Here is a 15544-nt window from a genome sequence, read left to right on the forward strand (position 1 = left end):
CCAGGAGAATATACAAACTCTACAGACAGCACCCAATGTCAGGATCGAACCCAAGTCTCTAACACTGTAAGGCAGCAACTCTTCACTGCACTACCCTTAAGTGATGTATCACTTGGACTTCCATAATCTTTAACAATACAGAGTGCAATAATGTTCATTTAGTTGTAGCACCTATTTAATAGATAAGGGTAAAGTAATTTAGTGGGTGTGAAAATGAATTGCTTGAAAAATACCTTTTAAATTATTCACAGATAATATCACAGATAATATCACAGAACTACTCGAATTGCTTGTATGCAAACTGACCTCTGCCATTTTCATCAAGTCCTTTTATGGCAATGTGGCAACTTAAAAGTTTGTCATGAAATGAATAAATACGCTGCTAATTTCACTTATTTCAAGATTTTAATGCATAAAGGAGGAAAAATTGTCAAAATGGAAATGTAATCTTTTATCACCTCTGGTATCCTTACTTAGCTAAGAATGTCAAATCATTGTAATTACTAACTAATTCCACCTGCAAACAGAATGTATGGCTCTTAATTTATTCAGTGGCCTCTTTTTACATGGATGGAAGCAGGGGTGGGTTGAGTGGTTGTGTTTTAATCTGGAATAGCTACAGAAATATCTTCAGCGAATTATTACTGAACATCTCCCATGCAATGCTGGTAATTTTCTAGTTATTACACATTTTGAAGTCATCAATGTGTGACCGTCCACAAGTAGAATACCCAAAATGACATGAAATAGAAAACAATGTTGTTTTTGTGAATAACGTTTTATTGCGTCCTCATATATTACATTATTCACACTATAAGATCAGTGAATTATGGAGGTAAGACTGTCAAGTACTTGCTGACAATGATCAAATTACCAGACACAGATATATTAATCATGATTATGGTAGCACATTTTGGAGCATTATTCCACATTACAATGATTAGATGGGGCAACTGCAATTCCACTGTGTGGTTTCTGAATATTACCCAAGTTATGGGGAGATACTGAGCATTCCAGTGAGTGGGGTGAGGGGAGGGGGAGCTCTCCTAAAGTCTACAATCAATTCCACTGTCTTAAGAGCATTGAGCTCCAGGTTGTTGCGATGACATCAGGACGCCAGCTGTGACACTTCCTGTCTGTAGGCAGATTCTTCCCCATCCTGGATCAGTCCAATCAGGGTTGTGTCGTCCGCAAACCTGAGAAGCTTGACAGAGGAGTCAGTGGAGGTGCAGTTATTGGTGTAGAGAAAGTAGAGGAGAGGGGAGACTACGCAGCTTTGCGGTGCACCTAGGCTGAGGGTCTGCGGGTCCAAGATGTGCTTTCCCAGCCCCACATGCTGCTTCCTGTCTGTCAGGAAGCTGGTGATCCACCGACAGAGGGGTTTAGGCACACTCAACTTGGAGAGTTTGGAGTGTGTTAGTTCTGGCACAATAGTGGTGAATGCAGAGCTAAAATCAATCAATAGGATCCTCGCATAGGTCCCCTGGCGGTCTCGCTGCTGGAGGATGAAGCGCAGGCCCAGGTTGACTGCATCATCCACAGATCTATTGGCCCGGTATGCAAACTACAGAGGGTCCAGTTAGTGATATTTTTCAGCTTTGCCAGCACAAGCTTTTCAAGGGTCTTCATGACTGCAGAGGTCAGTGTGACAGGCCTGTAGTTTTTAAGACCAGTAATCCCTGTCTTTTTGGGTACAGGGACAATAGTAGAGGCTTTGAAGCAAGCAGCGACAGTACAGGTTTGCAGGGACTGTTTGAAAATGTCTGTGTAGACCGGTGCCAGTTGTTCGGCACAGAGCTTGAGAGTAGAGGGGGAAACATTGTCCGGTCCTGGAGATTCCGGCTTCTCTGTCTTTTGAACAGCCTCTCCACCTCCTCAATTTCTATTGTTGGTGATGGAGAAGTGGCCAGATTGATGTTGGGCAATTTCAAATTAAATTTCAAGTCCACTGAATAACTTGCAGATTCCACTTAGTTATTTTGCCTTTAAGGTGAATACATCTCATCAATGGATTAGTGTGGACTGCCACACACTCAGAAAACAAATGCCAGGTTCAATTTGACCTTAGTTGGAGTGCTATTGTTTGCATAATGCCATTGAGTTAGACAGGAGTCGCTTCATAAACAAAATCAGCTTACTCCTGAGCACAACTGCTAAAAGTGCACAAGTGAAGACAGAAGCATGCACACCTCTGATTGTCTGCTCAGTTAAATAAGTTATTGACAAGCATAGTCAAGGCTTGCACATGAACAACATCTTATGTGTGATCCTTTAGGATTACTAATACAGTACCAAAATTAAGAATCAATAATGTTGAGTGGATAATGGACAAGGGAAAAAATAAAGTACAAGGCTTTGAGATTGAGGCAGGGAAAAAAGAAGAAAAGTATGCATTTTTGAATAGGTTCAAAATGAAGTGAGTTTTTGCTTTCTCAATCTTAGATACTAAAGGGTGTGAACTCTTAACGTAAACTGTTATTGTTTTAGAGTCAGTGAGCTTTGCTGTGAATGAGGATCTGAGGAAGCCATGTGATACAGTATTTTCTATTGTCAACATTATATTGTGGCGAATGGTATGTTGGCATTCATAGCAAAAGGATTTGAGTATAGGAGCAGGGAGGTTCTACTGCAGTTGTACAGGGTCTTGGTGAGACCACACCTGGAGTATTGCGTACAGTTTTGGTCTCCTAATCTGAGGAAAGACATTCTTGCCATAGAGGGAGTACAGAGAAGGTTCACCAGACTGATTCCTGGGATGTCAGGACTTTCACATGAAGAAAGACTAGATAGATTTGGTTTGTACTCGCTAGAATTTAGAAGATTGAGGGGGGATCTTATAGAAACGTACAAAATTCTTAAGGGGTTGGACAGGCTAGATGCAGGAAGATTGTTCCCGATGTTGGGGAAGTCCAGAACAAGGGGTCATAGTGGCTAAAGGGATCAGGGGGTATGGAGAGAAGGCAGGAACAGAATACTGAGTTGGATGATCAGCCATGATCATATTGAATGGCGGTGCAGGCTCGAAGGGCCGAATGGCCTACTCCTGCACCTATTTCTATGTTTCTATGTTTCTATTCCTTACCATGATGAATAATATTTGCTTAAAAAAAAAGTACATACTTTAAAAAAAATCCAGTTAAAATTTATATTTTATAGACTTTGAAATTGACAAACCCAGTAACAGTTTGATTGAGATCATAACATCTGTCACTGGCTACTTCTCTGCGTTTGCAGCAGTTATCAGTAATTCCAAATGCTACCAAGTTGGTCTCTTTTGGCCAGTCCATTACCAAGAATGCATTACTTGGTATACATTTAATCTCCCCTTCAATCACCACAGTTCACTCTTTCAAGATTTCTACTGGAGGAGAGACACTGCCAGTTGTATTAACATACAACATCTGCAAATTATGAATAAGTAGCACAAACTACAGAAAAACAATTTGAGGATCGTAGTTTATAAATAAATAATATTTAGTTACTGTGCAGCTATCATTGAAAAGAAACACATTGAAAAGAAACCGTTTAGGAAATTGAAATGAAGATTAGACATCGGCCATCTATCCACCCTTGAGCCAACAGTCCAAATCCAGCAGAGGGAAATAGAAACAATTCACAAAGGTCAACTGGCTGTGCACATCTAACATAATCATAATCAATTTCACAATATGGAACAATACTGTTTTGGCACTAAAGAATTTTGTTTAGGTATGCCACTGGATAATGAAAAAAGTACTGAAGGGTGTGATCTTCTGAGGTTTAGAGTTGATGCGCATTGCTTAGGATAAGACATGGAATTCAGCTCTCAAAGAAGAATTTAGCTGATATGGGAATGTTTTAGTCTGACATCAGATGTTCAAGATAAGATTTGATACTTGGGCCAACAGGATTGACCTATTGTCCTTAGAAGTGAGGACAGAGAACTGTGGATAGACAAAATATTTAGTGCAAAGGCAACAGTGAGTAGCAGAGATCTTGTTGCCTGAAGGTGTAACATAGAAACATAAAAAATAGGTGAAGTAGCCCATTCAGCCCTTCGAGCCTGCACCGCCATTCGATATGATCATGGCTGATCATCCAACTCAGTATCCCATCCCTGCCTTCTCTCCATCCCCCCCGATCCCTTTAGCCACAAGGGCCACATCTAACTCCCTCTTAAATATAGCCAATGAACTGGCCTCAACTACATTCTGTGGCAGAGAATTCCACAGATTCACCACTCTCTGTGTAAAAAATTATTTTCTCATCTTGGTCCTAAAAGACTTCCCTCTTATCCTTAAACTGTGACCCCTAGTTCGGGACTTCCCCAACATCGGGAATAATCTTCCTGTATCTAGCCTGTCCAACCCCTTAAGAATTTTGTAAGTGTACTGGGACAAAAACTCACCATATTTATAGAGTACCTGCGTGAACTATATAATAAGACACAAAAAGCTGGAGTAACTCAACAGGACAGGCAGCATCTCTGGAGAGAAGATATGGATGACATTTCGGCTAGAGACACTTCTTCGGACATATATATTATACTATAATGTATAATATAAGCTATATTAAATATTGTATATAGCTTTAAATAATATAAATTTGTCAGGAGGCAAAGGACCTAAAATGGGAAGTGAAATTAATTTAAGAATGATTTTAATTATGGATCAATTGGTCTCCTTCTGTGCTGCACACTTTTTTTTATTAGATGATCAAATTGGAAATCCATTGCCATAATTGGCAAATTGCCAGGATGTTACTTACCTGTGGTAACCCACAAGGATCGATGTTAGGGCCACAGCTACTCAAAGTATTCATAAAAGATTTGGCTAATAAGAGTGAAGTTTTTCACAACATATGGACATGCAGTATTGTGCATAATGCAGATGTAAGCATTAAAATACAACAGACTGAATAGACCAAGCAAATGGGCAAAACTGTGCCAAATGGGTTTCTTTGTGGTAAAAGTTAGGAGACAACATAATTGGACCTAAAATGGGATAAAGCCGAGGGATTTCCAAACAAAATTCGAAGCAATGAAGACCCTAAGAGAGTTTTGATCTCCGTGTGCAGCAAATGTCATGTATTGGTTGAGAAAATGATCAAAAGGTCTAAGAAATCTAGAGGACTTGGATACAGGTGCACAACCTTTTATCCGGAGTTCCGGAAACCGAAAAACTCCGAAAACCGGCCATTTTTTCCAGGATGTCGTCTGCACACCAAAGCTCGCGTTTGGCGCCAAACTTGACCCGAAACGACCCACAGTCAACCCAGGTCTGTACTACTGTAGCGGCTGCCTCCTCCCGGGAGACCGGGGAGACACTTAAACATCTGTAAATAATTGCTTAAATGTTAGTCAGTTAGTTTGGAGGGCTTTTATGTGAAGGGGGGGTGAAGGGGTAAACTTTAATTCTTAGTCCCCTACCTGGTCGGAGAGGCGGGGAGCGGTCAATGCCTTACCGGGTCGCCGTGCAGTAAGCTCCGCAGCGCTGGGGCTGCGGGCGTCCGGTCGCGGGCGGCGCCGGTTGTAGCTCCGACCCCGACAACTCTACCCCTGGCTGCGAGGCGCTCCAAATCCACCGCCGCCCGCGGCCGGACGCCCGCAGCCCCAGCTCCGCGAATGTTGGGAGTCGGCGGCGTCGCAGCGCTGGGATACCAGCGGGGAGCGGGCAATGCCTTACCGGGTCGCCGTGCGGTAAGCTCCGGAGCGCTGTGGACGCCGACTCCCGACATTCGCGAAAGCTGGGGCTGCGGGCGTCCGGCCGCGGGCGGCGCTGGATTTGGAGCGCCTCGCAGCCAGGGGTAGAGTTGCCGGGGTCGGAGCTCCAACCGGCGCCGCCCGCGGCCGGACGGAGCCCCCAGCTCCGCGATGTTGGGAGTCGCCGACCAGGTAGGGGACTAAAAATCAAAGTTTCCCCCTTTAGCCCCCCCCATGAAATCCCTCCAAACTAACAGACTAACATGTATGCAATGATTTACAATGATTCCCCGGTCTCCGGGGAGGAGGCAGCCGCTCCAGACTTTTCAAGCCGCCCGCGCTCCCTTCCTAATCTACGCTAAAAATCTTCCATTCGGAAATCCGAAAATGTCCGAAATCCGACAAGTGTCTGGTCCCAAGGCTTTCGGATAAAAGGTTGTGCACCTGTATAAGGAAATATATATATATATATATATATATATATATATAAATATATATATATATATATATAGAGAGAGAGAGACTTTGTGAGATATTTTATCTCCATTGTTTAAATTATGAAGAATAAACTGGGTTTTATTTTGGGAACTGAAGACAATTAAGGGCCTGTCCCACTTGGGTGACCTAATCTGCGAGTTCTGGCGAGTTTGCCCTCGACTCATACTCGTAGCATGGTCGACATGAGGTAGTAGGAGGTATTCGTAACTCACCTTCATGCTCGATAGTGGTCTCTGCGTACTCGAGGCCTCAGCTAGGTCGCGGCGTTTTTTTCAATATGTTAAAAAATGCCCGTGAGTGAAAAAAGGTCGCCATGGAAAAAAAATCGATACTTTTTTTACTCATAGGTTTAGTCGTAGCAGGTCATAGTAGGTCGGCATGTTAGTCGTAGGTAATCGCGTGTATTTGAAGGTAGTGGTAGACAGTCTTCACCATAGTCGAAGGGAGGTCCAAAGGAGGTCGAAGGAGATCGAAGGAGATCGAAGGAGGTTGTCTTCACTCTCCACTATTCGGTGTCCAATTTTCCCGAAGTTAGTCGTAGCTATTGGTAGCTAATCAAAGCTGGTCTTCTACATAGTCGAAGGAGGTCTTCAACATGTCATTTTTTCAAACTCTTCTAAACTCGCCAATTAGGTTGCCCAAGTGTGGCAGCCCTTTTAAGGAGCAAACTTATTGGAGTTTCAAGGTATTAATGAAATTGACAAAACAGAATGAAAGGATGGGTCCAAAAATGTGATATTAAGGGATGAGTGAATATTAGATCCAAACTATTAGGGGTGCTTAAGATGGGGTGACATGAGTAAGCAATTCTTTTGGAACTCTTCTCGAGGAGCATCTGATGCTAAATCAATCATGTTTGTAAGAAAATGGTGCAAGAGTGGCCCATTTGTCCCTTTGAACCATCTCCACCATTTGGGGTGTCAATGTCTGGAGCGATCAACCTCAATTGATAAGTGTAAAACTGAGGCTGGTAGAATTCCATTATCCACATTATTTAATAGATATGAGGAAAAAGGGAAAACTTAGAATCGGATTACAGAATCACAGAATGACAAAACAGGCTCAAGGGTCTGCTTTGATTTTTGTACCCCAGCTGAGAATATTTGATGCTGACGTTGGGTCCCATGATAAAAGGATTCAAACAAAGAACAACAATTTGCATTTAAACAGCATTTTTTACAAGGTAAGAGCTCAAGGCACTTCATAAAAGTTTTATCAGACAAAATTTAACACTAAGCTCCAAAAATGTATTCAAACAGGTTACAGAATTAGCTCTTTCGAAGCAATGTGACAGAAGAATAGAAGGTAGGAGAGGTTCAGCGAGGAAAATACAGAATGATATTGGCCAACCCATGAAAGTAGAAGTTTCACAAGAATTTGGGCACTCAGTAAGAGTTGGGGGTCGGGTGGGAATGTAGAGCAAGGGAGAAGATGGGGCAAGGTCGGGGAGAGTTGACTCCAACGTAGGGTGATAGGAATTTACATAGATCGAGAGAATAATTCTACACAAAGATTTGAACAATCAAATGAGAAATGTAATTTGTGACATTACCAACCAGGTCCTACTGCAGACAGCACTTGCAGCAATGACAAAATGAACAAAACTTTATGTAAATTAAAATAAGAAAATTAGTAATTTAGACAAGCTCACATTTAATGAGGATAGAAACCTGGCTGGAACAGGTTACAGAGGGATCTTGGTGACCAAGTCCATAACTCCCTGAAAGTGGCAACACAAATAGAGTGATAAAAAAAAGGCACATGTTATACTTGCTTTCATCAGTCAGGGCATTGAGTATAAGGGTTAGGAAGTCATTATACAGCTTCATAGGACTTGGTTTAGGTTGCATTTGGAGTATTGCATACCGTTCTGGTCGCCCCATTAGAGGAAGGATATGGAGGCTTTGGAAAGGGTGCAGAGGAGCATTTACCAGAACACTGCCTGCATTAGCTTCAGGATTGTTTTCTTTGGAATGACAGAGGTCGCAGGAAGACCTGATGCAAGTATATACAATTATGAGAGGCGTGGATAGTGTAGACAGTCAGAACCTTTTTCCCAGGATGGAGAAAAAAAAATCAGTTACTGGAGGACATAGCTTTAAAGTGAGAGGGGGGAAAGTTTAAAGGAAATGTGCAGAGCAACTTTTTTTTTTTTTTTTTTACACACAGAGGGTGGTGAGTGCGTGGAACAAGGTGTTAGGATTGGTGGTTGAGGCAGATACCATAGTGGCATTTAAAGGACTTTTGGATAAGCATATGGATATGCAGTGCTATGGATGGAGGTCTATGGATTGTATGCAGGTAGATAAGAGATGGTCTTGGCATCATCTTCAGCACAGCCACCACGGGCCAAAGTACCTGTTCTTGTACTGTAGTATTCTATGTTCCATGTTCTAACAGTAATTGAATGAGTGAATCTATAAGCTTTTTTTTTTTTTTTTTTTTAAAGTTAACTGTTTAAGACAGGGGTTGGCAACCTTGTTCTGCATAGGGGCCAGGACTCATGTCTGTGAGTGGATGGTGGGCCACATCCATCGCCATAGTGTGACATTTGGTGTTGTTTTTCGCATTAGATTTCACGTGTTTTTCAATTCGTTTTCTGCAGTTCCCAGGTCCCTCGCGTGCCCCGGGATGAGCTGCAGTTCCCAGGTCGGCTCGCCTGCCCCGGGAGTGGCTGTAGCGCCCAGGTCGCCTGCATGCCCTGCCATTGAAAAAAATATGCCTGCAAGCCGGATGATTTGGGGTTACAGGCTGGATCTAGCACGTTGCCAACCCCTGATTTAAGACTTACACAATATAGTAGTACTGGTAACTTATTATTTTGGTATAATCAATGGTTCTCCCTGAAAAAGCTATTACAATTTACATCTAAGTAACCAAGAATTAATTGCATTGGCATGCTGTGATACAAAATTAAAAACCAAGTGGAATCCAGTTAAATTAAAAGACAGGGTAGACACAAAATGCTGGAGTAACTCAGCGGGACACGCAGCATCTCTGGAGAGAAATGAGTGACATTTCGGGTTGAGACCCTTCTTCTGCCTGTCCCGCTGAGTTACTCCAGCATTTGGTGTCTACCTTCAATTTAAACCAGCATCTGCAGTTCTTTCTAACACATAAATTAAAAGACACTCGGGCAGGTACATGGACCAGCGCATATGATTCTGCACTGTTCTGGTACCTTCCTTGATTAATGCTATCTCACCGCTTCCTTTCTCTTTTGTCCTGTACTTTTGGAAGCTGGAATAATGACAACCCAGTACTGCTTGTTCTGTAACTACATTTGGATAGGAAAGATTTAGTGGGATATGGACTAAATGTGGGCACATGGGACTAGCTAAAATGGTTGGCATGGATGTTAGGCTGCAGGGCCTGTTTCCCTGCTGTGTGACTCTCGGTGGCCCTAAGTAGCACACATAGATGATAGTTAAAAATTATTTATGAATTGGTAAATTTCACTTTGAAATCCATGGACTATTTTATTTGGACAATTGATAACCCTAAGTATGTGGTGCCACATTCCCCAAGATAATTATGTACTGATAGTTCAATGTTGTATTTGAAGACAGTCATTACATGAGTTAAAAGTCTTTGACAATTTTAACTAAATCTAATCTTACAATTATACTAAATCTGAATTGATATTACCATCACATCCCACTGCAATGCAAAACAAAGTTGCCCAAAATATAAAAATACTCTACTGTAGCCTTGCCACTGAAATATGAATGTCTTTGGTGCTGGAGTGTAGCAACACGGTTCCTGATAATGTGGCCACAATGGCAAAGCTGTTATCAAAGCAATAGTTTTGCCACCCTATTTCAGATATTTATTTCTACTAAATAATGCAAAAGGATTGTGCTTCATATAATTCTCTTCCTTAAAGGCAAAACTAAAAAAAAGTGTAATTACTGTAACATTTTTGCAATTCAAATGAGTTTATTAATTTATTTAAACCCTATTCTTTCCAATTCAGCAATAGGTTCTTAGAATTTCCACCTTCACACCTGCACCTGAAAGTCTTTATTTAATTTTTCTCTTGCTGCATGGAATTTTGTATTTTTATCAGCGCCTGGCCTCAATATTCAATTCTGATGAAGGTCTATTCACACCTGACCTCATAAACAAATGAGACATTGTTTTTTGTTTTTTTTCTTTTTTTCCTGACCCAGATGTTATTATCTTTCAAGTCTAGGAAACCATGACGAATTTACTGAACTATGAATAAAAGGGTAATGATTTCCCGGGTGCCACTGGACTGCTAAAATGTACGTTCAAAATTAGTTTTAACTGGGCTTTTAATTGCATCCAGAAAAAAAAGGACATTGTGCATGTACAGTGCTGCAGCTGGCAGAGCCTTGATTTCACACCTCCAGAGATTCAGATCCAATCCTGATCTCAGGTGTTCTCTGTGTTGCGTTTGTACGTTCTCCTTGTCGCCGCATGGATGTTCTCCGTGTGCTCCGATTTCCTCCCCACATACAAAGACGTTCGGGTTGCTATTTATTGGCCACTATAAAGGTGAGTTCATAGGTGAGTTGTGGCATTTGAGCGGAGGATGCGAGGAGTATTAAAAAATGTGATTCATGTAATATTGGCGAAACTGGGTGGTTGTTGGTCCGCACAGACTCGATGGGCCGAATGGCCCATTTCCGTGCAGTATTTATGACTGTGAACTAGTTTAGAAACTCTGTAGACGGATGGTACTGTCTAAAAGACAACTGGGCGGACACAAAGTAAAACGAAGAGTAATGTCGGTGGAAATCAAAGGGGAAGAGGGTAGACCATACATCTCAATAGAGATCTACCTACCCTGTGGTAGCCAGATATTTGACACGACCCTCACCAAACCGGTGTTACGCAGCTAGCATATAATAGCGAATGTTTTATCAGATTTTCGATGACAGGCAAAGTCTTGAAGAGGGCGCGAGACTGCCATCTACAGACTCAGGAGAAACATTGGAGTGAAAAGGCAAACTACTCGCCGAATTCCTCTTTCATAACGGCAATCCAGTTCTCGCTATTACAATGACATTTATAATTCACCAATGAGTCAAATTGATCTAACCCATTGCGATCTGCACCCAAACGTAAAGATATGGTTTATTTCGCATAGCACAATCTTTCAGTTAAACCGGTGGAAGTCTCGTTGAAGATAGCTCCTGAAAAGAGATCGGCATTAAAGCGCACCTTCCTTTATTATTTTAGATTTCGCAATTATTTTAAATATTCTGATGTTTTGCGGTAATTGCCACTTCAAGTGTAGGAACAAAGCAGAGTTGGCCAAGAAGTCGCATCAGTTTGATCGGTGAAGAAAAGCTATGCACTGAAATAAGGTCGAATGGGCGCTCGAAAACAGGCGCGACATCCATCACAAAACTTGTACAACTCATTAGGCAACATATAAATCTGTGATGTATATAGAAGTGGGTCTTATAGCCGCATTTTAAACGTGGTCAGTTAGTCGCCATTATACATAAAGTTGGTGGGAGTCGCATGCGGCTCTGAAACTTACCTGAGATGATGGATGCTGCCCTGTATATGTCCGAAAGTCTATTGTTCAATGGCTCATAGGGAGAACCGACCAGATCATGACCAGTAATCGTAAACCCTGTCAGGACGTAAATCATAATTAACTTAGTTTTTATTATACGTATAAATCTTTAGAAAAGTTGTTAAATGTAATAATGCGAGGGACTATTGGTATGTGTCATACCATGCATGAAACTTTGATGAATGCTCCAGTAAATTCGAAGACACCGCTTCTCGTTTTTCATGCCCCTTTTACACCTGCAGTTGTACAGTGGGCTTTTCTGTACTCCCTCCATGGCGCTAATGCACTCATTCTTGGCTTCGGGTCCGGTAACCATGCTGGCGCTGCCGGCCAGACATTGCCTTAGGGTACGATACTTGCTGCTGCAGGCTGGGTCACTGGTACACAGTTCATTGGCCTTTACGCAGTCAACACGATTAATAACAGCGATAGTGTCCACACCTGCACTCCGAACTACGGCGTCTGGGGGTGGGGGGGACACAGGCAAAGCAAAAATAAGTCTCCATTACTTTAAAGGCTTTCATGATCTCCATGGAATGTAATGACAAATCGATACGCACACACAATGCAGGTAATTTACCAATCTGGACCGTTAACGCGAGACACACAACCGAAGACATTATTCCAGATCCTGTAACAATCAGGTAATTAATATAGACAAAAATACATTTAAAGATGCAATACATTCTGATCACTATAACATGACATTTATTATTTCCGGAAAAAAAAAATCTGATATTTAGATGTTAGATAATAGAATAAGGCAAGTGTAATTCACGTAGATCCAGATTAAACAGTGTAATTAAGTGTTGGAGCTCCTGCCTCCTTTATTGGACTGGTAATGGTAGGTTGTTACAAATGTACCAAAAGGAGCTCAAGACAAATCGTACTTCCCTATTAAGTTTTTTAGGTAGAACTACATTGAATAAAGAATGCACTGAACGATTGGCATAATTGTGCATCTTACCTATTATGGGCAGAACGAAATACAAGGCTGTCGAAACCATTGCGAAACAGTTGCTTTTAGCACATCAAATACGAACAGCTTTGTTTCATTAAGTAGGTTCAGCACTTTGACAGTCCAACGTTCAGAACGAGCCACAGATGCAAATTATTCCAGTTCAAATCCATTTAGTTTCGGGCACGAACCCCTTTAACCAGCGAGCCAAGCTTTTCGCTTTTATTCATAGCAGTTGAACATTTGTAGGAAAATCAGCGTCCACGATCTGTAACGTTTCTTTTTACATGTTGTATCGCCTACAGCATCACCTCATCCGCTGAGATAGCCTGAAAATGCTATCAAAAATCGAGGCAATCCATCAATTCAGTACCTTGCTCAATCCACCGCTTACCCTCGTCTTAATGTGTATGATGAATCTAGCACATGCACACTAACACCGCCAACAGTTTCTCTTCAAACAAACGTCTGCAGGCAGCTTCCTCCAACTCCGATCCAGCATTCAGCCACTTACTTTCCTACGCACCGTTTATTTTCCACAACACCCCACCCCCATCTATCCATCCCTCACCGTACTTTATCTCGCTCGCTTTGGGACAAATACGTGACATGTTATTACAGAATGATACGCAGTCAAATGTTTCTAATTTTTCTTCAGCGAACACGCTGTAACATAAAGGTGTATATGGAACAGCGGCGAGGGCTCATAACTGTTGCCCAGCTCATGATCTTACTGAGATAGAGACCGAGAGATCGATTACTTAATATTGGGCGCATTGCCGAAAGATATCAAAGATTAAAAGTGCGGACATAATGATCCCAGGAAGCATTCTAATACTATTTTGTCTCCTGCTGACTGGGATTGAAAGATTCCAATGCTGATCTCAGTGATACCTCCTCTGTCCCTCACATTTGGTGATTTGAAAAATAACAATAAAATCCATATCCGTTTTTTCAATCTGCCGGGCGCTTTGTTGCACTTTCTTACGTGTCCAATGTAGTTTTGGGAACAATCTGCTTAGTACAATCACATGTCTAGCAGTGGTAAAAATAAGTTGTAATCCTTATAAAGGCTGGTCTGGAATCTTTGCTGCAAACATTGCTGCAGTAAATTCGGCGTAGCCTTTGATAGCAATTAATTTCCTCAGCATTTTAACTCTTGTTGGTAGACGGAGCCAGAGGCTAGGTTATACTGCACTTCATCGGGTAAAAATCGGGAGCGGAGCGCGCTTGGGCCGTACGAGGGGCACCAGAAAAGTTGGTAACGTCATCGTTCTGTTGCTATTATCGACACCTTCCATTTTGCAGTAAACGAGGTGTACATCTGCTACAGAATTAATCAATACCATTTCACGTTACATTTCTACGCCTTCTTGAATTCTACACTGGGCGAAGTGAAAGAGGAAAGCTGAAGGCAGACACGAAGAAAAAACATGATAGAAATAATCCAAATCCGACTGTAATCCAAGTAACAGCAGACATTGCCACGGGAGCGGGTCACATGCCCCTCAAACCCATTTTGCCATTCAATAAGAACCTCTACATCAAATCCACCTTCTCCCTTTATATTTTGTTCCTTTAGTTTTCATAAACATATAGATCTCAGTTATAATTACACTTAACTGCTCAGGATCCACAACCCCATAGGATGGAGACATCCAAAAACTCACCAGCCTTGGAGGTGACAAATCTCTCAACTCACCCATGGACCAAGTAATTCTCCAAGGAGCCTGACCTGATTGTGAGAAAACAGACATTGACCACTCTGGAGGGGTTAGAAATTGTGATCAGAAAGCCTGGTCAAAGTGCTTGGTTTTACATAGCATCTTAAAATAGTAGAGACAACGCGCCAGAGATTTAGGGAGCGGTTAGGACATTGCCAATTGTGGATACCACCAGGAGAAGAGTGAACCAGGGACGAGCAAGAACCCAGAACTAGAAAATATCTAGTATTTTAGAGGATCCTACGGCTGGTGGCTGCAAGGAGAGACAAATATGGGACAATGCATCAATTTCAAACCAGGGATAAGAATGTAAAAAAAGCAGAATTTTAACATCAACATATTTCAACATTCGACATCATTTTAACATCATAATTTTTACACTTAACCAAAAACCAATGCAGATCAACAATCAGAGGCAATGGTATGCATAAGACTTGATGTGAAATACGACAACTATTGTTATTAAAAATGAGTACTTGGAGGAACTCAACGGGCCAGGCAGAATCTGTATAGGGAAATGAACAGTTGATGTTTCTGACTGAAGCTCTTCATCTAGATTGTCCATTTCCCTCCACAAATGCTGTCCATTTCCCTCCTGCCGCTGAGTACCTCCAGCTTCTCGTATTACTTGGCTACAAATTCCAGCATCTGCAGTCTCTTGTGCATCCAGCTATTGGTGTTCCTTTATATAGGAAGAGCAGCAGGGATAAGTTAGGAAACTAAAGGGGCTGTCCCACTGTGGCAACCTAATCCGCAAGTTCTGGTGAGTTTGCCCTCGACTCATACTCGCAGCATGGTCGACACGAGGTCCTAGGAGGTCTTTGTAACTCTCCTTCATGCTCGAGAGTAGTCCCCGCGTACTCGAGGCCTCAGCTAGGTCGCGGCGTATTTTTCAACATGTTGAAAAATGCCCGCGAGTAAAAAAAAGCTCACCATGGGAAAAAATCAGTACTTTTTTACCCGTAGGTTTAGTCGAAGTTGGCATGTTAGTAGGTTTAGAAGGTTAGAAGGTTTAGTAGGTCGGCATGTTATTCATTGGTAATCGAGGGTAGTCGAAGGTAATCAAAGGTAGTCGAAAGTAGTCGTAGATAGTCTTCAACATAGTCGAAGGGAGGTCGAAGGAGATCGAA

At 42.0% G+C, this 15544-nt stretch overlaps 1 protein-coding gene across 1 annotated transcript in view; it reads right to left on the minus strand.

Annotated features, from left to right (window-relative positions):
- The window catches only part of LOC129704048 (GDNF family receptor alpha-1-like), a 190181-nt gene extending 174952 nt beyond the window's left edge, over positions 1–15229 (minus strand). The window contains exons 1-3 of the mRNA XM_055646917.1: positions 12700–15229; positions 11895–12194; positions 11694–11789 (exon numbers count right to left, since the gene is read on the minus strand). Of these exons, the coding sequence (XP_055502892.1) occupies positions 11694–11789; positions 11895–12194; positions 12700–12739 (436 nt within the window). The 5' untranslated portion in view covers positions 12740–15229. The remainder of the gene's footprint in view (positions 1–11693; positions 11790–11894; positions 12195–12699) is intronic.
- Between the last annotated feature and the right edge of the window lie 315 nt (positions 15230–15544).

This window comes from Leucoraja erinacea, chromosome 15 (genome assembly GCF_028641065.1).
Source record: "Leucoraja erinacea ecotype New England chromosome 15, Leri_hhj_1, whole genome shotgun sequence".
Taxonomy (NCBI): Eukaryota; Metazoa; Chordata; class Chondrichthyes; order Rajiformes; family Rajidae; genus Leucoraja; species Leucoraja erinaceus.